Source organism: Grampus griseus (genome assembly GCF_964374135.1).
Source record: "Grampus griseus genome assembly, chromosome: 16".
NCBI classification, from domain to species: Eukaryota; Metazoa; Chordata; class Mammalia; order Artiodactyla; family Delphinidae; genus Grampus; species Grampus griseus.
The window spans coordinates 42,668,583-42,695,504 of record NC_139010.1 but is presented as its reverse complement, the minus strand read 5'-3'; the positions used below and the strand labels follow the sequence as shown (position 1 = coordinate 42,695,504).

Sequence of the window (26,922 nt, the reverse complement as noted above, 5' to 3'; positions counted from 1 at the left end):
TCCAGTTGCATGAAACAAGAAAATGGCAACTGAGATATCTCTGAAAATTAATTCTACCTTCTCAAGTTACATTATTAATTTGATGTGTATACGGTATAGAGATATGAAGAACATCATCTTGGAAATCATAAAATAGTAAATTATACTCAATTAAAATCATAAAAAAAGATCTTATTCAGTTGAACACAATCTAAAGCCCCACAACAGCAAATTGTAGTGTAAAGAGGCATAGTAAGTACAATTTCCAGACACATAAAACAAATAACGAATACTGAGTTGAAAATACCACATGCTCCATGTTACAGTCATTTAATACACACATTTTCACAACTGTTTCTTGAAAAACTATTCAGATAAAATATTTAGCATTTATTATCAATTTTAATTTATTTGAATCTATGTAACTTCATCCATATTAAAATATCAATTAATGTAAATACTTTATTATAAAACTATTGTACAATTTAAATTTTTATTAGAGAAATGTATTATTCACTATCCACAATTTCTTAAAGTCCTTTTCATGAGTGCATTCCATAAGAAATACACTAAAATCATTTATATTTCCTAGGGGGAAAACACTACGGTAATCCTATTAACCCAAACTATATCCTTATTATTATTTCTTGAACATTTAAATGTTTAAATATGCTTGGTGAATAGTGATCATTCATCCCCACAGTGGTAAATTTTAGCATAATGTTAAATGACTGGACTAGACAGTAAAATAGTCACATGTAGATAACACAAATAGATGCTTGTTGTTACATGTAAGCTTACTTATAAAGTAACATAAAATGGGCATTGGATAACAGTGAAAAAAATGTAAACAAACAGAATTAAATGTGAATCTCTTCCCTGAAGAACAAAAGATAAAAGTGTTTCTTGTTTTATTAAAACAAAACATTATCTACTGTATCAAAAAGGTAAGACACTGATTATACAAAACTAAATTTCCAAATATGGATAAAGAAAATATGGAACTGATTCACACTTTATTGAGCTAAAATGCACAAAAAATCTGATAATAATTAAATTTATTAAATTCATTGTACATATAGGTTGATACCACCCCATACAAAAAAAAAAGTCTCTTGTTTTGTTAAGACTCAAAATAGTGTTTAAATTATATGAGCTTAAGATTTATTGAACCACTATCCAAATAACAACAACAACAAAAGTCTACACTGTGGGACAAAAAAAGTAAAACTAAAAAATTTCTGTTAACTATGACTTGAACTTCATCCCCACAAAAAAAGCTACGGCAATACCCATTTAGGCAGCAGAGAAAAATATGAAGTCCTTATGGAAAATACCTACACTGACTCTAAATAAAAAATTTTAAATAATCAAATTTTGCTATAACAAATGCATATGAATTTTAAAGGTATTCAGGCCTAATAAATTTACTAAGCACAGAATCCATAGGGCATCTGTTACTTTTTTTTGTGCTCAGATACTTGCAAAAGTACACTCAGAGAGGGTTGGGAAGGTGAGATAAACATAAAATTGTGATACTTTCCTTCACACTAAAAGAAGGCCCTTGAATTTAAAAGTTTAATTTGCAATTTTGGGGGGAAAACAGTCTAACAGTTCACAAGTCTAAAACAATTTCCAGGAATATGGCAGAACTGTTAACTACTTAGATGTTTTATTAGTGAATCAAAGTGCAAGTAATGAAAACATAAACATTTAACATATTTGCAAATTTAATTTCAAAGTTCTGAATGTTTCCAATAACAAATAACTAGTTATTTTTTAAAAGGGGTGGATGTGAAACAGAGATAATACTTACAAATCTAATTTTTCCAAGAAAAATAGTACTGCCCCCCCTTCCATGAAGTTAAATTATAATTTCTCTCTTGAATATGATATACAACTGTTTTAAGTAAGAATGAAACAGAAGCATGAATTTAGACATGTACCAAACTCTGTATGACGTACTAATATACACACAGTATTTTTGATAACACTCACAATACTGGATGTTGTCCTTCACTGCTTATTAGAATTCTGAGAAACACTTTTTAGCAACATATATTCATACCACTGCTTAACTAAATGGGGACATATAAATACATGAATTGTAAAAGAAAAAAACTCTCAAAAGTTATTTAAAGGAGAAATAAGAAGAAGAGTTTCAATCATCCACCTTTTTGAAGCTGCAGTAAAAGGTATTATATGGTTTATAATACTTGTCACAATGTAGTAAAATTCCAATTTTCCCATAAAGATTTTAAAAGAAAAACATTTTGTTCCTTGCAAATAACTTCTCTCTTCCCTAACCTTGGCAAGACTAATTATTAGTGCCCTTAATGTCAAGACTTTTGTTGTTGTTGTTGTCCATTTCAATGATCTTTTTCAAGAAGTATTTTGAAATATGTATATAAATGGAAATTAAAGTGAAAATCTGCTTTTGGAATACAATGATTCTAAACCATTTTACTTCTAAGAAGCACCTTTTGATATGCTGGTCTGAACTTTTAATATAAAACCGAAACAGTACTTATTTCTGTAGAATTTTCTCCAGTTTTAATAACTTCATACATAGCAATACTAAGGATATCAACCTGTGCTTTCTAGATTTTTGAAAGTGTTCTAATAATGTAATGAGTTTAGATATGGCTCATTGTTAAGGATGGGTGGACAGAGATTTCACAATAAATTGGCTACAGAAAGCTAACTAAACTTGTAATGACTGAATAATGGTTTGCATTTTGCTTAAGCCAAATAGATGTTTAAGCCACGTACCACCACATTCCCTGCTTAACATTCCTAAGTTTCTTTATTCTTTATAGTTTTCTAAAGAACAAATAATTAGTTTTCCTGAGTAAGATTATAAAAAAGTTAACCCTTCTACCAAAAGTATAAAGACAAATAAAATGTAGACTCACAATACAAATTTTTTACACAGCATTACAAGTGCAGAGTTATTAACTGCTGCTCTTCATTATGATTGCCCCACCCCTTTAAAAGATTGCAGCAAAGGATTCAATTGTCTAAAATACTCTGCAGTACAGTAATCAAATGCTTTAGCCCATAAACATATCCCTCATCTACTGTGTTGCTAGGGAACACATGAGCAAAGTCTATCATTCGCACTTCTACTTCCGCAATCTCTTGACAACCAGTGGGAAGATGGTAGAAGACTTTTTCCAGTTGGGAAAGTACGTTTCCGTTTAAATGTTCCTGTGACATGCTTTTCCACCCATTGTCTTGCTCTATATTTTCAACTTTCAACGAAGTCTGACTGTGATGCTTTTTTGAATACATTTTTCTGTGGCGAGCATACATTTTGGACAAGCTTTTGCCCACTGAAGCCTCTATTTTTCCATTCGCTGTGGAACTTAACACATGAAAGTTATTATTGTACTCTAGTACATCTGTGTCTGAGAGCTGTCCTTTGGACAAAAACTTTTCTGCTAAAGTTCTGTCATTCAATTTTGCAGTAGTTGGCTGAGATGAACCTTCATAAACAAACAGTAATGAACTTGCATAAAAGTTAAGCTGCTTCTGGCTTTTAAACCACTGCAGAATATTCTCAATCTTCTGAATACTGGCAGCAATAGCATCTTTTCTTAAGCAGAATCCATTATGAAAAAAACGGGAGACTCCTATAAAAAGGAAAATACTAGCATTATATTGAAATTATGAAATAACTATCACTTGGGAAGTAATCTCATCTTAGATACAATTCTTTAATTTTCTCCCATCAGCCCCTGCAATTAAGTGAACAGATAAGAATTCTAGTCAAACACAAAGTCTTGGAACTCAACTTAATTTCTGGTGAAGATGTTCTTGCTAGAAAACATATAAATGACACATATGTAACATGAAATACCTTATTTAGACAAAAAATTTACTACAGGTAGACTGCTAGTTTAGTGCTCTCTCTATACATTCTCTTAAGGAACAGGATTCCAAGATTTGCTTCATTTGCTATGAGGAATTTTACAGTAAGATTACATATTTGTTAGAATCACATTCAAGAACTAATCTAGAACCTTGAGTCAAATCATAACCATTTTTAATGATGTCAACAGCCCGTTACCAAAATACCAAACCATAACTGTACTTAATTTATGTTCTCGAAAATATTTATTAAATCAGTCTTTTCACAAAAGCTGAGCTCACTTTGGGGACTAGTACTACTCCAAGTTGAGTATGTTATTCAAAATTGAGACGTTTACATGTTTTAACCTATCAGATTAGGCCTCTTATAAAATTATTTATGCATATTTTATCATATTGGGGAATTTATGGATACATGTAATTAAATTTTGCTGTTCCCCTACTTCGGGACAGAAACTGCTAAAAAATAGTCATATTAGCCTGAGAAATATTTTAATAAAGAGCCAATCTGGGGATTTCCCTGGCAATCCAGTGGTTAGGGCTCCATGCTTCCACTGCAGGGGACATGGGTTTGATTCCTGGTCAGGGAAATAAGATCCCACAATCTGTACAGCATGGCCAAAAACAACAGCCAATCTGAATATTAGCTTGCTATTGGTTAAGTATACCAAGGCAAATACTAATTGTTAAGGGCACACTATAGATGATTATTTTGTATACATAAAATAAAAATTCTTCAAACTATTTACATCACTCTTAAGTTCTGCCCCATCTTGGATAGAGCTAATAATAAACTTTAAAAGAATATTATTTCTGGAAATCTGTGCTATCACTGCTTTTATAATATCTTGGCCATAAATATTTTAGAAGCATATATGTTAAGACTTTATTGTGAACTGAATCATTATACCAAAGGAGAATTAAAACTGAAATCACTTTAGAATTATTTTGATAACTGTGTAGTAATAAAAGCAGTAAAGTATGGTTTTTCAATCCTTACCATCCTTTAGAGTTTCTTTTGTTAAGCTTCTTCCATAGTGCTGGTTTTGTGTCTCATAGCTATCAGAATGAACATGATAAACCTGTCAGAAAAAAGCACTGAATATTAAACACTAATACTCCTTGACCCAGGGCTGGGAGTGAGGAGCAGTGGACGGAATCCCAGCAATGCAAGGATGGTTAAAGATGGGAAGATCTACCCATATAATTCATTCTAATGGAGTTAAGATGAAAAAAAAAAATCATATTGTCTTATCATGCTGAAAAGGCATTTAGCAAATTTACATCCACTATCAATGAAAACTCTTTAAAAAGACAGATGAGTACTTCCAATATGAAAAGAATTATCCATCTCAATCCACCAAAAGTTAGCCTCAAGTTTAAAGTAGAAATAAGGAAGCATCTGTCCTAAAATACAAGAAACTTCCACAAAAAGTACTTTACCACAATGTGTTTTATCATCATTATTACCTAATATTGTTCTGGAGTTTCTAGCAAATGCAAATAGATAAGAGAAAGAAATAAGAGGCATAATAATTTGAAAAGGCGGCAACAAAAATATTACTCTTTGTAGATAATGGTTGTATATTGGAAAATCAATTTAAAAACTAACAAAAACAATAAAAACTTGAAATGGTGACAGTACAAATTAGTAAACAGAAAATAAGCTTTCATATATACAAACAACTGGCTAGAAATGTAATGAAAGACCCTACTTACAAATCAAATAAAAAAGAAATAAAACATAGGAATAAACTAAAAAAGCCTAAGATCTATATAAAGACATCTTTAAAACACCCCTAAGATATACACATAAACACATACCCATGTTCTCAGAAAGGAAGATTCAACATCATAAAAGATATAATTAATCTAGAAGTAAAATCAGATTATAATAAAACACCAACAATTATTTTAATCATATAAGCTAATTTTAAAGTTCATATAGAAAATCAAGAATTGCTAAGGAAAATCCAAATAAGATCAGTAAGGAGGGACTAACCTTGCCATCCTACTAGATATTAAAACATTTTATTTATACTTTTTCCAACTTTATTGAGGAATAAATTACAAGTATAATTGTATATACTTAAAGTATACAATGTGATTATTTGGTATACATATACATTGTGGAATGATTACTAAGATCAAGAAAATAAACACATGCATCATCTCATACAGTTAACTCATTTTTAGTGTATGTATGCAGTGTATGTATGCAGTGAGAATGCTTAAAACCTACTCTCAGCCAATTTCAAGTATACAATATCATATTAACTATAGTCACCATGCTATACATTAGTTCCTCAGAACTTATTCATCTTATAACTGAAAGTTTGTACCCTCTGACCTACATCTCCCCATTTCCCCCTTCCCTAAATCCCTGGAAACCCCCATTCTATTCTGTTTCTATGAGATCAGCTTTGTCTTTTGGGTTTCTTTTTTTGACTCCACGTATAAGTGCTACCACACAGTATCTGTCTTTCTTTGGCTGGCTTATTGCATTTAGCACAATGCCCTCTGGTTTCATCCATATTTCCTTCTTTCTCATGGCTGAATGATATTCCATTGTTTAAAGAGGCACATCTTCTTTATCCATTTATCTGTAGACAAACACTTAGGTTGTTTCCATATCTTGGCTATCGTGAATATTGCTGCAATGAACATAGGAGTGCAGATATCTCTTTGGGATAGTAATTCCATTAAAACATACTTTAAAGTCAAAAACATGAGAAGCTTGTATGTGATAATGGTATTTTAAACCAGTAGAAAAAGATGGATTATTATTAAATGGTGTTAGTATGATTAACTAGTGATCTGGAAAAAATAGGTTGTATTTATAACTTATATCAGGATAAATTCCAAATACATCAAAGATCAAAATGAGCAAAATAAAATGCCTCCCCACCCCAAGATAGAAGAATCCTTGAATAACTAATAACTAGGGAAGGCATTTCCAACTAAAACTCAAAAATTTCTACCACATACAATATGTTTTTTAAAATGTTCATAGTGTTTTTGCCATTCAGAAATTGAAAGACAAACAGAGAAAAGGTATTTGAAATTTATATGATGAACAAAGGGCATGTTTACTCTTATGGGAAAATGAACAACATATCTGAAGAGTTCACTGAAATCAAACAGCTCTTAAACATACCAGGAACACAGCCTACCCCAAAACTGTGGCAACCAAAAATGCCTCCAGACACTGCCAAATGACTCCCTGGGGAATAAAACTGCCCCTGGTTCAAAACCACTGCTCTAGATATCAGGCAGACTGCCAATATCTACCACAATTATAAACGCATACAAGCTCAGCAATTCCCCTCTAGGAGCTTATCCCATAAATACCCTAGCACACTGGTGGAATGAGGTAGATCTCCGGTTAGTCATTTGTAACATTACTTGTAAGAGCAAAAGACTGGAAACAAGTCAAAGGATCCATCAAAGTAAAATGGTTAAACTATAATACTGTGCCACTATGGAAAAATCTTCATGATATGTTAAACAAAAAAAAAAAGGCAAGATACAGAACAGTGTTCAAAGTAGGTAGGTTTTGCAATAAAGGAATACATATATGCAGCATTTACTTGTATATGTTTAAAATACTTCTGGAAGGATACACTGGAGAAAAAAATCACTATAATATAGTATCCTGTGTGCAAAGTGACTTCTCACTGTATATATTTCTATACTTTTTGGAGTTTGAGCCATATAACAATGTAGCTCATCAAATTTTAATTAAATATTTTTAAGAAGCATTAAGAATACGTTGCTTTAGGGACTTCCCTGCTGGTCCACGTACTCCCATGCAGGCGACCCGAATTTGATCCCTGGTCAGGGAATTAGATCCCACATGCCACAACTAAAGATCCCATGTGTGCCACAACTCAGACCCGGCAAAGCCAAATAAATAAATAAATATTTAAAAAAAGAAGAAAAAGAATACACTGCTTTAGAAACTGATATTTTATAACTTTCAGTCTGATATGGCTAATTACCATCTATCTCAAATGCTTCACTTTATTCAAAAAGTTAAATTAGCTTTCCGACAGTGACGACCTCCCCACGAGAACATGCCTCTAGCAAAGGATCTCCTTCATCCCTCTCCAGAAGAGGAGAAGAGGAAACACAAGAAGTGCCTGATGCAGAGCCCCAATTCCTATTTCATGGATGTGAAATGCCCAGGATGCTATAAAATCACCACCGTCTTTAGCCATGCACAAACAGTAGTTTTGTGTGTTGGCTGCTCTACCATCCTCTGCCAGCCTACAGGAGGAAAAGCAAGGCTTACAGAAGGGTGCTCTTTCAGATGGAAGCAGCACTAAAAGCCCCTGGAATCAAGATGAATGGGAAACCATCCCAATAAACACATTTTAGATAAAAAAAAGTTAAATTAGAACCATGTTCTTACACCCACTTACAGCCTATTAAAGAAAGATAATTTATCTTGAACAAAGTGTTACTATGAATAGAAGAAAGCATTTCATAAATACCAAAATTACATTTGACTACAAGAAAAACTATTTTTATAAGAACAGTTAATCATAACCAAAATGTGTTTAAAAAAATATACTCATGTTCTCTATGCACAGAAATATGTGTAAAAGAGGATTTTCAAAGTGACAGAGGTATTAACTAATGCTATGTGGCAATCATATGGCAATATACAAATGTAACAAATCAATATGTTGTACAACTCAAAGACAATGTTATATATCATTTATGTTGCAATAAAAAAGGATGAAATTGAGAAATTAATAATCTGAGGAAATATATTAAATAGACACAAAAAACAAGTGAGAAGAATTTTCAAATACCCGGTCATGTAAACTAAAAACTAGGAAATGTACCAAAAAAGAGGATTCTCAAAATTGTCACCATTCTACTATTCAGGGATGTATTTTCTAAGCTAAGTTAGATTTCACATATGAAAAATCTAAATTTCACAAATAGACTAAAGCTAATCAGTTTCAGTGGGACTCCTTTATTGATATTCTCTCTTCCTTTATTTACTTATTTTTATTTATTCATTTATTTTTTTATTGAAGTATAGTTGATTTACAATGCTGTATTAATTTCAGGCATCTCTATTTACTTCTACTTTACTAGTTAAAGCTAGAATATAAAGAGGTCTGAGAATTTCTTCTCTCTACCAGTCCAGTCTTGGTCAATCACAAAGATATCTGTAAATCAAAAGTTACAGGGCTTCCCTGGTGGCGCAGTGGTTGAGAGTCTGCCTGCGACGCGGGTTCGTGCCCCGGTCTGGGAAGATCCCACCTGCCGCGGAGCGGCTGGGCCCGTGAGCCATGACCACTGGGCCTGCGCGTCCGGGGCCTGTGCTCCACAACGGGAGAGGCCACAGCAGTGAGAGGCCCGCGTACCTCAAAAAAAAAAAAAAAAGTTACAGTACCACCTTGAAAATATTTTTAACGGAATGGTAAGCTGGAAGACATGAGTAGGACAGAATAACAAGCAAAAAAAGGCTCCAGCACTTCCTGGATCATATAAGTTGCTTATTTTACAGGAACTCATGTCAGGAGCAAACCAATTCAAATATCTTTAGCAAAACACATTTCCTATTAACTCAAATCCTATTAATGGAAAAAAGGAATTTGAAGGGTTACTGTTATCCACTATTATAGAGGAAAAAAAGGTATACAAAAAAAGAGTCCGATTTTTAGACAATGTGATAACTAAAGATAAAAAGAGAAGAATCTTTTCCCCCAGTAATTAGGAATCAGTGATTAAGAAACGTGACTTCTCTCTTAAGTGCAAATATTTCTTTGTCAAAAATTTAAGTTATTGCCAAAAATATACTGGAACATCCAAAATTAAATCATCTAAAATCTTGAATCACAAGTTTTAAAGAACTTTCAGGTAAATTTCTACAAACTGTATTTCAATTACCTGTGGTTAATAAATATAATAAACCCCTACAGTTATATAGCATGTGTTTTCCGAGTCAATACAAAACTGGAAAATTAAACAACCATTCAAATAGTTAACCCAAAAGGATGCTATGTCAAAAAGCCAGGAAGTCCCAAAGCAAGCTGCTGATATATTAACTTCTCTCAGTTTGATACTCTAAGCTAAAATACACCCCACCTTCCTACATATAGTATGCTCTAGTCACCTTACATAAACTCCTATTTCACAATATGCTCTGCTTCTTGGTTTTCTACCTATTATTTTCCCCATTGCCAGTTCAAAATACCACCTTTTCCAAAGGCACTCTATACTCCTCTTTTTGTGACTCCCTTGTTCTTATAGTTCCTATTCAGTTTCTATCTCTTTTCTTACACATATCTTAATAAATCTTGTTATTAAATCAAAGTGAGTCTTATCATCTACACCATCTTGGGATCAAGGAAATAACAGTATAATTGCTGACAGTCATTTAAAAATAAGGAATTCCTAAACTGGCATGTTCTTCTACCCACCAAACCTCTTCCTACTACTGGTTAAACATAACAGAAAAGTATGTTAAAACTGATATATTTGATAAATTTCAGTCTATTCAGTTATATTAAGGGTTGTTTTTGGTTTGGTTTTTTTTTTTTTTTAATTTAAAGGCAGGACTGTCTTGAAGGAGAATTTTTTAAATTTGGAACATTCATTCTAAAATTATTCAAGTCTATCTTTATTATTAGTCTACAAACCCACTGTGATTAAAAAGTTTAAAGAATTTACCACCTACTAAAGAAATGACTATTTGAAAAAAATCCTAACATAACTACTACTAAATTCAAGGTATGTCTCCCAATTTTAACATTCTAGAATAACATAATTAAATTTATATTCACATTCTCATTTATTATTTCACACTTCAATCATATCCTTTCTCAGATAAGTAAACAATATGTAATTATAAACTGCTAACTACTATATAAAGGAAGCCATGAAAACAAATAGGGGAACCCAAATTGACCTACAGATCCAAAACTATTCCTTACACCAAAATCCCAGCTGACACTTCTTTGCAGAAATGACGAGTTGATTCTAAAATTCGCGTGGAAGTTGAAGGGACCCAGAACAGCCAAAACAATCTTGGAAAAGAAGAACAAAGTTGGAAGTCTAACAATTCCTGGTTTCAAAACTTACTCCAAAGCTACACTAATCAAGACAGTGTAATTCTTGGGAGTTCCTTGGCGGTCCAGTGGTTAGGACTAAGTGCTTTCACTGTCGTGGGCCTGGGTTCAACACCTGGTCAGGGAACTAAGATCCCGCAAGCTGCACGGCACAGCCAATTAAAAAAAAAAAAAAGACAGTGTGGTTCTGAGAAAATAACTGCAAATCATATATCTGATAAGGCGTTAATATTCCAAATATATAAAGAAGTCAGACAATTTGATGGGACAATTTTTTGATTCAAAAATGGACAGAGGAACTGAATAGGTATTTTGCCAAAGACAACATTCAAATGGCCAACAGGAACATCAGAAGGTGCTCAACATCACTAATCATCAGGGAAATGCAAATCAAAATCACAAGATACACTTCACACCTGTTAGAATGGTTATCATCAAAAAGACAACAAATAACAAGTGTTGGTGAGAATATAGAGAAAAGGCAACACTTGAGTACTATTGGTAGGAATGTAAACTGGTGCAGCCACTATGGAAAACAGTATGAAAGCTCCTCAAAAACTTAAAAATAGAACTACCATTATGATCCAGCAATTCTACTTCTGGGTATACACCCAAGAAAAAGAAAATAGGATATCATGGTGCTATATGCACTCCCTGTTCATTGCAGCATTATTCACAATAGCCAAGATATGGAAACAACCTAAGTGTACATCAATGAATGAATGGATAAAGACGTGGTGTGTACACACATACCTCGTTTTACTGCACTTCAGATACTGTGTTTTTCACAAATTGAAGGTTTATGGCAAGCCTCCATTGAACAAGTCTATCAGCACCATTTTTCCAACAGCATTTGCTCAGTTCATGTCTCTGTGTCACATCTGGTAATTCTCGCAATATTTCAAACTTTTTCATTATTATTATATTGTTATGTTATGTGATCAGTGAATTTTGATGTTACCATTATAATTGTTTTGGCACTTTTTTAGCAATAAAGTATTTTTAAATTAAGGTATGCCCATTGTTTGTTTAGACATAATGCTATTGCATACTTAACAGATTACAGTATAGTGTAAACATAACTTTTATATGCATTGGGAAACCAAAAAATTCTTGTGACTTGTTTTATTGTGATATCTGCTTTATTGCAGTGGTCTGGAGCTGAACCCACAATACCTCCAAGGTACGCCTGTAAATAAACAATGTAATACTATTCAGTCATGAAAAAGAAGGCAATCTGCCATTTGCAACAACATAGATGGACCTTAAGGGCATTACGCTAAGTGAAATAAGCCAGATAGAGAAAGACAAATACTGCACAGCATCACTTATACATGGAATCCAAAAAAACAAACCAAACTTATAGAGAGAGTAGAAAGTGGTTACTAAGGTCTGGGAGGAGGTGGGGGAAATAGGAAGAGGTTGGTATTCATCACTCAGTTATAAGATGAATAAAGTCTGAGGATCTAATGTAAAACATGGTGACTAAATTGATAACACTGTATTGCATAACTGAAATTTGCTAAGAGGGTAGAACTTAAATGTTCTCACACACACAAATAAAAGATAAATATGTGAGGTGATGGATATGTTAATTAATTAGATGAGTGAATCCTTTCATAATGTGTATGCATATCAAATCACCACAATGTTTACTTTAAATATCTTTATGTCAATTATACCTCAATAAAGCTGGGGAAAAAAAGACAGTGTGGTTCTGGCATAAAGATAGACAATATGGATCAACAAAAGAGAACTGAGAGTCCAGAAATAAACTCTTACATTTATGGTCAGTTTATTTTCAACAAGGGTGTCAAAAGCATCCAGTGGGGGAAAGAATGGTCTTTTCAATAAATGGTGCTAGGACAACTGAATATCCATATGCAAAAGAAGAAGTTTGACCCCTTCCTCAAACCACACTCAAAAAACTACCTTAAAATGTACACACATCTCAATGTAAGAGTTAAAACTATAGAAGAAAAATAGGAGTAAATCTTCATGACTTTAGTTTAGGCAATGGTTTCTTAACTATGACACCAAAAGCACAAGTAACAAAAGACAAAAAAAAAAAAATTAGACTTCAAAATTTAAAACTTTTGTACTCCAAAGCCATTATAAAGAAAGTGGATAAACAATCCACAGAAAAAACCCAAATTAAAAATGGGCAAAGGATTGGAATAGACATTTCTCCAAAGAAGATATACACATGGTCAACAGCACATGAAATGAGGCTCAATACCATGAGCCATTAGGGAAATGCAAATAAAAACCACAATGAGGGCTTCCCTGGTGGCGCAGTGGTTGGGGGTCCGCCTGCCGGTGCGGGGGACGCGGGTTCGTGCCCCGGTCCGGGAGGATCCCACGTGCCGCGGGGCGGCTGGGCCTGTGGGCCATGGCCGCTGGGCCTGCGCGTCCGGAGCCTGTGCTCCGCGGCGGGGGAGGCCACAGCGGTGAGAGGCCGCGTACCGCAGGAAAAAAAAAAAAAAAAAAACCACAATGAGATACCACTTCACATCCACTAGGATGGCTTATAGTTAAAAAAAGAAAAAGAGAGAGAGAGAGACAATAACAAGGTTTGGGTTTTGGGTGAGGATGTGGAGAAACTGGAACTCCTATATATCACTGGTAGAAATGTAAAATGGTGCAGGAACTTTGGAAAAACACTTTGGCAGTTTCTGAAAAAGTTAAACTTAATCATAGCACCCACCAATTTCAAATTCAGGAACTACCCCCCCAAATAAAAACATAACGACTTGTATATGAATGTTCATGATAGCATTATTAATAATAGTCCCAAAGTGGAAACAACCCAAAGTTGACCAACGAACAAATGGATAAACAAAATGTGGTATACCCATACAACAATAAAAAGGAATAAAATACTGATTTATGCTAACATAGACAAACTCTGAAAACATTATTGAAAGAAGCCAGTCACAAAAGACCACCTATTGTATTACATGATTCCATTTATATGAAACGTCCAGAAGAGGCAAAGCTATAGAGTCAGAAAGTAGATTAGAATTGTCTATGGCTAGGGGGGTTGGAAGTTGGAAGGAAATGAGGAGTGACTGCTAATAGGTACGGCATTTCTTTTGGGGTGATAAAAACGTTCTACAATTGAATATGATGGCTGCCCAACTCTATGAATATACTAAAACCAATCAATTGTATACCTTAAATGAGTGAATTGAATGGTATATAAATTATATCTCAATAAAAATGTTATTAAAAAATATAAACAGAGGAACCTCATTTGTCTGGGGAAATAACACAACACGGGAGAGCAAAATCATATCTTAAAGTCAATGGAAATCCACTGAAGAGTTTTTAAGCTGGAGAATGTCACAATTAGATATACATTTTACAATGTTTGGAGAACAGACTGGAAGAGAGCAAAACTGACATTGAGAGTTCAGTAAAGATACTAGTCTAGAGAGGAATAATTTTGACAATGGGACTCAGATGCTTGGGAATTAACATCAACAGGATCGATGGATGGCTCTGAGAGGTGATGGTACTGTGAGGTTTCTCACTCGTAAAACTGGACGTATGGTGATGCCATTTACTGAGACAGAGAATAACAGGTTTGCTGCTACTGTTGTGGCTGTTATTTTGCAAGACAGATCTATGTCAGTTTTTTACATATTAGTCCTAGATGTCTTTAAGTTATCCAAGTAAAATGTCTAATAGGCTGTTAGCTATATAGATTAGGAGATCAAAGAAAAACCAGAAGCTGAAAATATATGTTTGGGAGTTATCAGTGTAAGTGAAACTGAACCAATGAGAACAAAGGACGCTACCTAGGAAGAAATAAAAAAGAGAGGGAGGCAGTAAAATGGAACTAAGCGGAATCCCTCAATATTTAAAGAACAAACAGAAAGAAATGAGCTGGCAAAGAAAACTGCAAAGTGGTCTTAGGAAAAAAACAAGAGAGGGTGTAGTGTTATGGACACAAAAAGGAATGTTTCAAGGAGGACCTAGTCAGTGTTGAAGGCTGCTTTTCAAAGTGAAGTAAGGTGAGTAATGAAAAATGCCATTTGGATTTAGTGACATGGAGACGTCATTAGGGAACTTCATGAGACGCCAATCTAGTGGCATGATGAAGCCGAAGCCAGACTGGAATGGATTGAAGAATACTGAGTGGGAAGTAAGGCAAGAGAAACAAATGTAACTAGTTTGGGTGCAAAGGCCAAACAATTTAAATCCATTGCTGGAGAGCAGAACAGGATAAAGATGGGTTTTGATTTTTTTTTTGAGAGTGATTTGAACATATTTAAAACAAAAGGAAAAAAGAGTAAAGGAAGACAGAAGTTGAAGATATAAAAAGGACAAGAGAGAATCAACAGTATTAGGCTCCTGAAGAGGTGGGAGACAATGAGATCCAGAGGACATAGGGAAGGGCTGTCCTTAGGAAGATGGAAAATTCTTCAACGTAACAGGAAGGAATAAGGAGGAAATGAAAGCACTTGCAGGTTAGGTATGTACATTTGTTAGCAGGAAATTAAAGGAAATCCTGTGTGATGGCTTATTTTTTCTGAAGCAGAAGGCAAAGTTATCTGCTAAAAGAGAAGGAAAGCAGGGAGGGTGAGAGATTTGAAAACAGTAAAGGTTTAAATAACTACCCAGTCAGATTCCTTTGAGATGTTTATTCCATGTTTGTTTTACCATTATTCCACTACCCTTTTCCCCTTTACTATATACCCACATTTAATTAGAGTTTTCTAAAATGAAATAACTGTGTCAATAATTTCTTTGGTTTTATTTACAGACTACCAAATTCAACTGTGCTGTTTTAACTATCACAGTAACAATTCATTTATAATGCTTCCTATTAACTCTCCTGTTTAAAACTCAAAAGGAAGACTGTATATCATCTTCCATGATGAATTTCAAAATGACCCATTATGTTTTTATAGAAGCAATAATTTATCATATATACAAATTTTACCTCCAGACATCTAGGCATACCATTTATTTAGAGGATTTTATTCCACATTCTTAACTGTGGCATATTGTTTGTGAAGATGGCCTCAACATCCTTGTGCACACTGCCATTTGTATTTTGACTTCCCTATTCCCACCATCAGAAGTGGGGTCTTCTTCTCCCTATCAATATGGACTGGACCTATGATGTACTTTGACCTATAAAACTCCATAGAAATGACAGAAAGTGATTTCCTAACCTAGATTTTAACAGCTCTTGTAGCTCTCACTCTTGCCTTCCTGGAATGTAGCACATGAAGAAGCTCCACTTAGCCTTCTGGAAGATGAGGAACCTCATGGGAAAAGGCTCAGCCAACAGTTAGTATCAACTTGTAGACATAAGAGTGAGGTTATTTAGACCACCAAGCCCCAGCTGAGCCATCAGATGAGTGCAGCCACAAGAGGGAACCTGGATGAGATCAGAAGAACTGACCACCTCAGCCCAACTCAAATTGCCAATCCAGAGAAACATGAGCAAAGAAAATAACAGCTTTAAATCACAGTCTGAAACAATAAGCTAATGTTTAATTTCACTTTTCTGTTTTAAATATACAGAAAAATTACTGAATATATAAACTTAGCACTTTTCTCATGGGAAAATCATAAATAATATCACATTCACTTATCGTGTTACTTATTTTGCACCTAAACTTAAGACTTCTTTAATACAAAATTATCAGAGTCAGAGCCTTGAGGTTAAGCTATTCATTTACTTATTAATCATGTTCTGTATATCAGAATAATTCCTGACACTGCCCACATACCAGTGAACAGAAGAGGTAAAAATCTCTGCCCCACACTGGGGAGTTATGGATAACCTAATACCAAAATATATGTGACATCTATAATTTTCAAGGGAAGAACATGTAACAAGAAACGTGTATATTACACTAAAAATCACTCTTACCCTCATGCCAAGCACCAAGAACCCAATCTCTTCCATTAATGGGTACTTGCTGACCTGTTGCTGAATCTTCTCAGATGAAGCAAAAGGATCATAGCTTTTCCGCCCTATCTTTACATCCATTATACAGGGCTTATTAAATTTATGGGTCACATCTTCCAGTTTTAGGTATAAATCTGTTATTAAAGAAAAACTCTAATTAGTAATAGGAAAATATATTACTACTCAAGGAAAAACAAAAATGAGGAAATCTTAAAACTGAGAAAAAAGTTAAAACAAGTCCAGAGTCAACAATTATTATTACTCCACCTGAAAAGAGAGAGGAAAAAAAAAAAAAAGACTGACCAACAAATTTATAACAGGTATAAATGTCCCAGAGAAACTCTTGCAGGAGATGGAATAAATAATATTCAACCATAAACAAAAGCTATGAATTAGATATAAGGCTTCCAAGGACATTAAAAAGGCAATGAGATTATTTTAAAGCTGTCCCAGAATACATTCTCCTTTTGAATATAGTTTATATCATATATGCCTCAGCAGATATCAATATTTTAATAATTTTAAGTCTTCATTTAAAATTAGTAATAGGAATAAATCCTTTCCACAGAGGACACAACAGGTATAGGTTAAGAAAGGTAAATCAATCCAAATGATGGTCACTGCCAAATATACGTTCTAGTCTTACTAGTCCCAAAGGAAAAACAAATATCCTGCTTTTTAGAACACAAGAAATCCTCAAAAGTTCATTTGTAAATAACTTTGGCATCCTGTATACATCTTCCCTCAGAAAACTATTATAAATGGAGATTCGAGTAAAAAAATAAACATCCCAGTTATCACACACGGTAGCTGACCTTATAGTTTTAGCTTGAATAAGAGTCCAGGTGCACTGAGGGACAGAAGTAAGGAAAGAAATTCTTCCCCCACTTCCTGGGTGAATGAGTCTTCCCAAATAAAGTTCTGAATGAGATCGTAATTTTCAGTTACAAATGTAATACGAAGCCCTTCTCGTAAAAACTTTTCCTCAAAGACAGAAGAGATTATATTTTCTTTTTATCAAAGTAACAAGGTTTTACTTTTTTAAAGTAAATAAAATTTAAGTAAATAAATTTATTTTTAAAAATTTTATCTCTTAGTGAAAGGAAAATGGCGAGTGGGAGGATTATAACCTTGTAGAACTAGGTGAAGTCAAGTGACAAAAAAGGAACTGCAGCCTAAGAGACCAGCACTGGCAGAAACAAGAAGGAGCATGTCACATTTTAAGAAAGTTTCTAACAAATGGACATCTTCAACAGGATAAGAGAAAGTAAAAGGTCTGGACACACACATGAACCTGCCGACAGTGAAGGTAATGAGACAAGTAGGAATATGCTGATCAAGAAACTGGAACCCACCCATTTCTGTGCTTTAAAAGATAACCACAGGAGGGGATGAGAAGAAGAGAAAGGAGGTAGCGCAGGACAGGCCCCTTCAGATTCTCTCTTCCCAATTTCAGCTACCTTGAGCAAAACAGAAGGAAACCAATCCATCCTCTCCCTAAAGTTATATAAAAATTTCAGTAACTAGGCTTATATTTCAAGTATCAGAAAAGACTAATTAGATCCTAATATAGCAAATCATTAGCATTCACAAATTTATCATCATTAATTTCCATAACTCAAGAAACCCTAAAAGCCTTACTGAGGTGAGACTATGTATGGGAGTATAAAGATAGTGTGTAAACCTAGCTATCACAGCATCTATAGTTCAGCGTAGGGTTATTATTTTCTACTTGCCAATTTGGTAGTGATTAAAAACAAAAAATAACCTGTTTGTTGTAATAAGATAGAAACGTCAGAAGCTAGAGTAGAGACTTTGCAAACTGCATATAAAATCCCTATTTTTTCCTTCTCTTGCGAAGGAGAAAAATACAAATGCAAACTTTCTTTATAGTGGGAATACAATAAATGTTTGCTGAAAGAATCAATGTTTGCCCTTCTCATTCTTACTGCCCAGGGGAACTTTGGGTTTGGCCTTTCTGATCCTGTAATAAATTGAGCCATTCCTTCAGTAAACAGGCTTAAGTATCATCGATTTTATTTGACATTTATTTTGACTAGGCAAATGTTTGTCACTATCTTACTTTCAGGTTCTTGATATGTTTTATATGATTGGAATTACCAAATAACTGCTAAATTATTGATTATTAGCGTTAAGTTAATAATCATTAAATTAAGGCCTACTGAGAGTTGGTTTAGTGTATTCTTTTAGTTCTCTGGCCTTGATTTTTTTTAAGTGAAAAGATTTTGAGATTTTCGTTTCTCTTTCCCTGTAAGTTATTAAAAAAAAAAAATCAAAACTTGCTTTAGAGATGCAGAGTTTTAAAAACAGAATATGATGTTATATATCTAGCAGCTTGTCACAACTGCTTTTGAATAAAATAGGTAAATAGGAAAATGAGGCATGATCTGAGCACTGAGATCTAAGCTGATTTTTTTTTTACAGGTTATTATCACTAGAAATTAATCTGAATACTAATTCCCTCTGAAAAAATGCTATTAGCAAATTATTTCAGTAGAAGACAGTTCAACTCAAAGTAGGTCAATCTCAAGACTTAATAGCTTAAATGACCAAAGGCATTTTACAACAGGGGAGGCTCATTTATAAGGCAATGCTACAGACTGGATAACAAAGGACACTTTTTCAGCTAAGCCCTTCTGGGTATAGTGGAACAATATTTTTCAATCTTTAGGTATGCAAAAAATATGTTCTAAAACTCCGTGGCCCAAATCTGATGGACTAAGAATAAGATAATGTTCTATCTGGAATAGTTTAGGTTCATTGTAACCAAGGTCAAAGAAATAAATTAAACTATATTAATATGATGTTTGGAAAATAATTATGACTATTTGATATGATGTAACTTGTAAGTAAAGACAGATTTTTGAATATTAAAACATGAAGAGAGCTGATTTTTTCATATATACACATATATATGCATGTGTGTATAAATCATAAAGATAGCAAAATAACTACATATACTTTTTTAAATTCTTAAAAGCTCTATTTAGGACAACAGATTCTGATGAAGCCAGTCTGTCAGAGGTCTAAGGACTGGCATTTGTGAACCTCGGAGCTAAAAGATATTCTATTAAGCTTAGTCTTGGTATTTGTATAATAAATAATAGGACATCTATTTTTCATAAATACATGGATCTCATTACAAGAGGTCACACTGACTAGAAGTAGTTTAGTTTAACAGGCTGTGGCCATAAGGGATATATCTGTTATTTACATATTAATTTATGGAAAATATATATAGAATTTCCATAGTTCCTTAATTTTTTGAGGTAAAAATCATGAAGATAACTACCAGGTATTCTAAAATACGCCACTTCATGCTGTTATAAGCAGACTATTAAGTAAGACTTCTCAGTGGCTATACCAATGGCATAGTTAACATGCTCAAAATATTTATATATTTCATGCTGTTGATGATAGTATGTATCAGATTACACAAGGTTACTATGAATGCAAAAGCTTTTCTATTTTAAATATATTTTCTATTTAAATATATACGATTAAATATAACTATCTTAAATATTAATATAAATTAAATACTTATGTTGTTTTCTAATACATTAAGCATAAAAAAATTCTACTGATGGAATATAGTCCGACACTCTTAAGAAAAAAAAAGGCAGAATATTCCCCAGTATCAAAGGAGAAAAAAATAAAAATATCTGAAATACTGTGGAAAAACTGAAAGACCTACAAAAAACTAAACAGTCAAGATGAGATAACCAGTTCTTTTAAAGGAAAGACAAGGGTGAAGACATTTAGAGAGTTCAAGAAAGACTTATTCAGATCCCCTTAATGAATATTATTGATTGTATAAATCATTAGAATATGGGTTCCAAGTTTCATCACATTCTTCCCCACCATATCTAGGTACTGGCTACCATCTTCATTTCTGAACCCCCCAAAAAGGAGAAAAGGCCTGGTGGTGAATCCCTGCCCATCTATGAAGCCAAATTTCTGTTTTTCACATCAATCTTCAGCTATTTCTAAGAGTAACGGAAGCTGAAAGTAAAAGGAATTATAAATAGAAGAGACCTTGAGCCTCCAAATGTGGGATAAAGGGAACAGCTAATTTCAGTCCATGCTTCCTGAAACTTGACTAGTAGCTAGATCCAGAAACCTACCAATCAATGAGACTGGAGATTACATTTCGGAACTCTCAATTGGCTCAAACCTACTTGAAGATACACTTTTCCATTCCTCCAAATAACTATCAATAAAAGGCTTTTGATAGTACATGTACTAGGCATCTATGTACTTACACACAAGTAAAATGAGATTTAATACGTATAAATAGCTCCAAATCTTCAAATGTAATTACTAACAAATGTTTTACCTTAAAAAACAAAAATAAAACCCACTGGTCATGTTCTAAGGTTTGCTAATGGTGATGACTATATAACTCTATAACAAAAAACTACTGAATTGTATACTTTAAATGGGTGAGTTTTATGGTACATAAATTATATCTCAATAAAACTGCCATAAAAAATTTAAAAGAAAAAAAACCCTATTGGTCAGCACATCCTTATGCTTCTCTTAAGTGACAATAATTTGCTGAGCAAACTGGCAGTACTTTCTACATCTTACAACTTTGGATTATAAGAATTATACAAAGCTGTATAAAACTCTACCCTGAGCACATAAGAAAAGATGCTCAAATAAAAAGAGGAAAAAAAAAGTCAAGAAATAAATTATGTCATTAACTTAATACTATGTAAAGTTCAGTAATACAAACCAGTTTTCTACTAAAATTTAAGAAAATATTTGTTTTCATGATCCCGTGGGCTAAAGATGTCAAAGAGTTTCCTATCTTATATTTATTTCATTTACAATCAAAATGATAAAAACAGAAAGATGAGTCCATGAACTCTCTAGCAAAATCAAAGCTGAACAATCTGTATGGTGCAACAGTTTTATCTAACTCCTTCCATAGCTAAAACACTGGAAACGGGACTTCCCTGGTGGTGCAGTGGTTAAGAATTCACCTGCCAATGTAGGGAACCCTACATGGGTTCGAGCCCTGAGCTGGGAAGATCCTACAGGCCGCGGAGCAACTAAGCCTGTACGCCACAACTACTGAGCCTGCGCTCTAGAGCCCTCAAGCCACAATTACTGAAGCCTGCACACCTAGAGCCCATGCTCTGCAACAAGAGAAGCCCCCACAATGAGAAGCCCGTGCGCCACAACAAAGAGTAGCCCCCACTCGCCGCAACTAGAGAAAGACTGCTCACAGCAATGAAGACCCAATGCAGCTAAAAGTAACTAAATTTAAAAAAAAGAAAAAAAATTGGAAAGGAAGGGAGTTCCCTGGTGGTCCAGTGGTTAGAACTCGGCGCTTTCACTGCTATGGCCCAGTTCAATCTCTGGTCGGGGAACTCCCCCAAGACACGAGGCGCAGCCAAAAAAAATTGTTTGTTTTTATTTTTTAAAATAAATTAAAATGGGCTTCCCTGGTGGCGCAGTGGTTGAGAGTCCGCCTGCCAATGCAGAGGATACGGGTTCGTGCCCCGGTCCGGGAGAATCCCACATGCCGCGGAGTGGCTGGGCCCGTGAGCCATGGCCGCTGAGCCTGTGCGTCTGGAGCCTGTGCTCCACAACGGGAGAGGCCACAGCAGTGAGAGGCCCGCGTACCGCAAAAAATTAATTAATTAATTAATTAAAATATTTTTTTTAATTGGAAAGGCATAGGAAATTCCCTGAGACAATTGGTGGTATTACAGGACTACTCTAAATATGTATACTTCTATTGACATTTTCTCCTCTCTTTTCTCATTTTCCTCACCTCATCTTTTCATCTCAGTAGCACCAATATCTCCATTTATATTAAAATAAGAGTATTAGAGTTTACAAAGCATTCTCACATAACGTGATCTTCACAACTCTATGCGATATTATTTTCCATTTATAGAAGAAAAGTGGAGCTCAAAAGGTTAATGAGTTAGCAAAGTTCACAAAATTTGGAAATAACCAATGTAAAAGCCAAGTCTTCTGAATTCAAAGTTACCGCTCTACAATACATTAGCAGAGATGTCCCTCAAGATTATTTGGTATTGAAGACCAAAAAGGCTGTTGATTGCTAGTAAGTCTTTGATTTTTAAATCATGTGCCAGTAATCCTAAACTATAAAATGTTACTTTCAATTAAAATATTTCCTCTCTTACCCAGATTCTTTCAGTATACTCTACTTTTCAAAATAATGATGCTGTATGCTCAGTTATTCTACCCCTTATTTTTTATTTTTTTTATTTTTTGGTTTGGCTGCACTGCACAGCATGTCGTATCTTAGCTCCCCAACCAGAGATTGAACCCATGCCTCCTACAGTGGAAGCGGGGAATCCTAACCACTGGACAGCTAGGGAATTCCCTCTACCCCTTCTAAATAATTTTTTAAACTGAGCATTTAACTATCCCGAGGCTAGATTAGATAAGGGAAAGGAAGGGAAGGGGAAAGAAAGAGGCAGGGAGGGAGAAAAGAAAAAAGAAAAGGAAAGGAAAGGGAAAGAAGGGGAGAGGGGCGGGGAGAGGAGGGGAGAGGAGAAGAGGGAAGGAGAGCAAAGCAAAGCTCACCGCCCCCCCATACAACTGAAATACAGAAGAATCCTAAATACCCTGGGGAACCACTGATTTACTATTATCTGAGGATACTCACAGGGAGATACCATGATTCCCTATTAATGAAACTTCGCAAAAGTAGTGAATGAGTAAAAGGGAGACAAAGAACCGAGGAAAAGAACAAGCTGAAACTGTTCAGAGGAGAAAAGGAGCCCCCTTCTCTTCCTGTTCTCAAAATGTGGTTCAAGCACTATCTATATCAAAAAAAACTTGAAGCTTTTATTTAACAAGCGTATCACTAAACTCCAACACAGATCTGCATAATCAAAATGTCTGGGAATTGAGCCTATTAATTTGCATTTTAACAAGCCTATGGGTTATTCTTAAACTAAGTCAAGTTTGAAACTCTTCCCTCATTCATGAATCTTCTTCAATCGTTAGCAGTCACACTACCAGTTTAACTGAATTCTGTCTGCTGTCAAAGGCCTTGATGTGGCAAATACTGCTTCAAGTATTAACTAATATTAAGAAAGAAATGCTATGCCCTTACATAGATCATTTTGTCCTCTAACTATTAAACTTACCAGTATTTTTTAAAAGACTGCTATTTAAAGCATGCAGGTGGGGGATGAAGGAGTGATACAGACAGTAGGGAGGAAGGTACACAAAGAAAATATTTTTCTTGATTTTCTTTTTTCAAAATGGGAAAAGAAAGTGCTCAATATGTTCAGAAGGGGCTTCCCTGGTGGCGCAGCCGTTAAGAATCCGCCTGCCAATGCAGGGGACACGGGTTCGAGCCCTGGTACGGGAAGATCCCACATGCCACAGAGCAACTAAGCCCGTGCACCACGACTACTGACCCTGCCCTCTAGAGCCCACGAGCCACAACTACTGAGCCTGCGTGCCACAACTAATGAAGCCCGTGCACCTAGAGCCAGTGCTCCGCAACAACAGAAGCCACCGCAATGAGAAACCCGTGCACTGCAACAAAGAGTAGCCCCTGCTCGCCGCAACTAGAGGAAGCCCGCGTGCAGCAACAAAGACCCAATGCAGCCAAAAATAAATAAAATAAATAAATAAATAAATTTATTAAAAAAAAGAAAAAGTTCGGAAAAAAGAATATCTGTAAATTAATACAGTATTAAATACTAGTATATATATTTTCATTCAATTATAAGAGATTGGTTATTAATTTGTTTATGCTATCTAAGAAACTGGTTATGAACAGCAAAAATACTAATAAGTTTTCTTTCATGAAGAGAAAAAGTAGTAAGAAAAATGGATATATTGTTTTTATATACTAGGCTTAATCTTATTTAAGCCTTTTAAAAAGCAACTCTCTTGAATTAAGACTAAAAGATGGATTTTAAAGAAAAGATTACCATTTGGTGCAGTGGGAGGTGACCAGATACCGTAGTATTTTGGCAAATATTTTCGTAGCTCTAAAAGAACACCATCAGTACAATCAGCAGCATAAACCTGAAACAAACAGAAATATAATATTTGCATGTTAGTTTCTTATAATGCTTTATTTATAATTGCCCCACACATTTCTCAAATAACACACTACTGTTGAATCATAATTTATCTGGTATGAGTTTTAACTGGAAGTAAATCTGGGGAAAAAAAAAGATTATTATGTGTCTTCAGTGAAAAACCATGTACTGTTTAGAGCACATTCTTCTTGGTTATGTAATTCTAGCCTTTCACTGTCCTTGAACTATTTTACAACAAAGTAAGTTATAGATAATTCTTAGCGAATGCAAAAGAATTCTTGCCCACAGACATGAAAATAATTTCTGGCCTAGAGGAGGGTCAAATGACTTCCCTCCAACCCCGCTGAAAGGGGAGAGTTTACAGTGTTCTTATGTACACTCATTCCACCTTCCCTTTAAGCCATATAAATTTGTGCTTCTTTGACTTCTCTTTTGAACCAGTTTTAAATCTGCCTAGTTCCCTCATTAAATGATGAGTTTAGCAAAATCTTTACCATGTATTTGTTTTATATCTGTAAGGAAATTGTGATTTTACCTCAAAAAAAAATACCGTTTAACTCAATGCAAGTCTAACTATTATTTTGTGTTTTTTTGTGTGTTTTTTTGCAGTACGCGGGCCTCTCACTGTTGTGGCCTCTCCCGCTGCAGAGCAAAGGCTGCGGATGCGTAGGCTCAGCGGCCATGGCTCACGGGCCCAACCACTCCGTGGCATGTGGGATCTTCCCAGACCAGGGCACGAACCCGTGTCCCCCTGCATTGGCAGGCAGACTCTCAACCACTGCGCCACCAGGGAAGCCCAAGTCTAACTATTATTGCTCATTTAATTCTTTGATTTATAACCAGTAATAATTCTAGAAAAGACTAGAAATATCCAGATATCCTGGAACTAGATTCTTAACTTTTTTCCTAGAAAAAGAGAGAAAATATTTTTGTTTTAAAAACAACTTGTAAGACATCTTATCCCATTAACTCTTGTCAAATACGGTCTACCTAATTATCCAAAACCACTTAAGTTTACTCATGTAAAATGCTCATGAAATCTCAGTATCAGAATTCTACGTGTCACACCACATTTATGTCAAGTAGTTACATACAACATAATTCTACAGAATAAACTCAAGTATGGCAGAAACTCACCAAATATCCACATGATACATTGTATTTCCCAGGTTCCCCTATTGAAATATGAGCATAAGTGATATTAGTCACTTATGGGCCAAGGTAATTAAGAGCAGGGTGTACCTTATCATCCCTCTGTTCCTGGCACAATGAGAGTGAGGGCACAGAGTGTTCATGATGACCTAACGACAAGATGGAGGAACCAAGTATATCTCTATGTACTTACCTAAAGAAGTCTATGATATATTTATAAGTGAAAAGATAAAAACTGGAAGAGTAGAAAGGTAAACTTTCTCTTCTTACTTTAAATATTTTTTTAAAGTAGTAAAACTGGTATTTACTGCAATATGCCAAGCAAGATAACCTAAAAAGCTTTCTACCTAGAAATGTAGGATAAAATATAACAAATATTTTCTTAAACGCATAATTGAGCTCCCAAGGTTAAAAAGGAAATTCATAGGGATCTAAAATAAAGAGGAAACCCGAAGTGCTAAGCTGAGCAGTGATGTTGGGCTCATAGAGGTCCACTCTGAAGCCTTGAACCAAAGGATATCTGAACTTAAGGACTTTTCATAGATGAGGATAGAGCTACTATACCGAAACAAGGAGAGTAAATAAAGAACGTTTTGGTCAAGCTGATAGAGAAAAAGAGAAAAACAGCAAATAAACAATATCAGGAATTAAAAGGGAGTCATAACTAAACTAGCACAGCATTTTAAAAAATACTATGAAGAACTCTGCCGGGTGGGTAATTATATAAAACAAACTACAATCTGTATTTTACTATCACATTAACAAAGAAAAAATCAAGACATTTAAGAAACTGAATCATTAGTTTAAAAATACATCCCTTGGG

At 34.6% G+C, this 26,922-nt stretch overlaps 2 protein-coding genes across 2 annotated transcripts in view; one reads left to right on the top strand and one right to left on the bottom strand.

Moving 5' to 3' along the window:
* Positions 1–2,291: 2,291 nt before the first annotated feature.
* Positions 2,292–26,922, bottom strand: part of IPMK (inositol polyphosphate multikinase) — a gene marked incomplete at its 5' end in the record, with an annotated part of 37,871 nt that continues 13,240 nt past the window's right edge. Inside the window, 4 exons of the mRNA XM_082673628.1 lie at positions 2,292–3,614; positions 4,853–4,934; positions 16,837–17,009; positions 24,834–24,930. Coding sequence (XP_082529754.1) covers positions 2,992–3,614; positions 4,853–4,934; positions 16,837–17,009; positions 24,834–24,930 — 975 coding nt within the window. The 3' untranslated portion in view covers positions 2,292–2,991. The remainder of the gene's footprint in view (positions 3,615–4,852; positions 4,935–16,836; positions 17,010–24,833; positions 24,931–26,922) is intronic.
* On the top strand, positions 7,929–8,242 carry LOC309834599 (small ribosomal subunit protein eS27-like; the record flags this gene model as incomplete). The annotated part of the gene is made up of 1 exon (XM_082673561.1): positions 7,929–8,242. One exon carries the CDS (start codon positions 7,929–7,931, stop codon positions 8,178–8,180), a length of 252 nt encoding a protein of 83 aa, XP_082529687.1. The 3' UTR covers positions 8,181–8,242.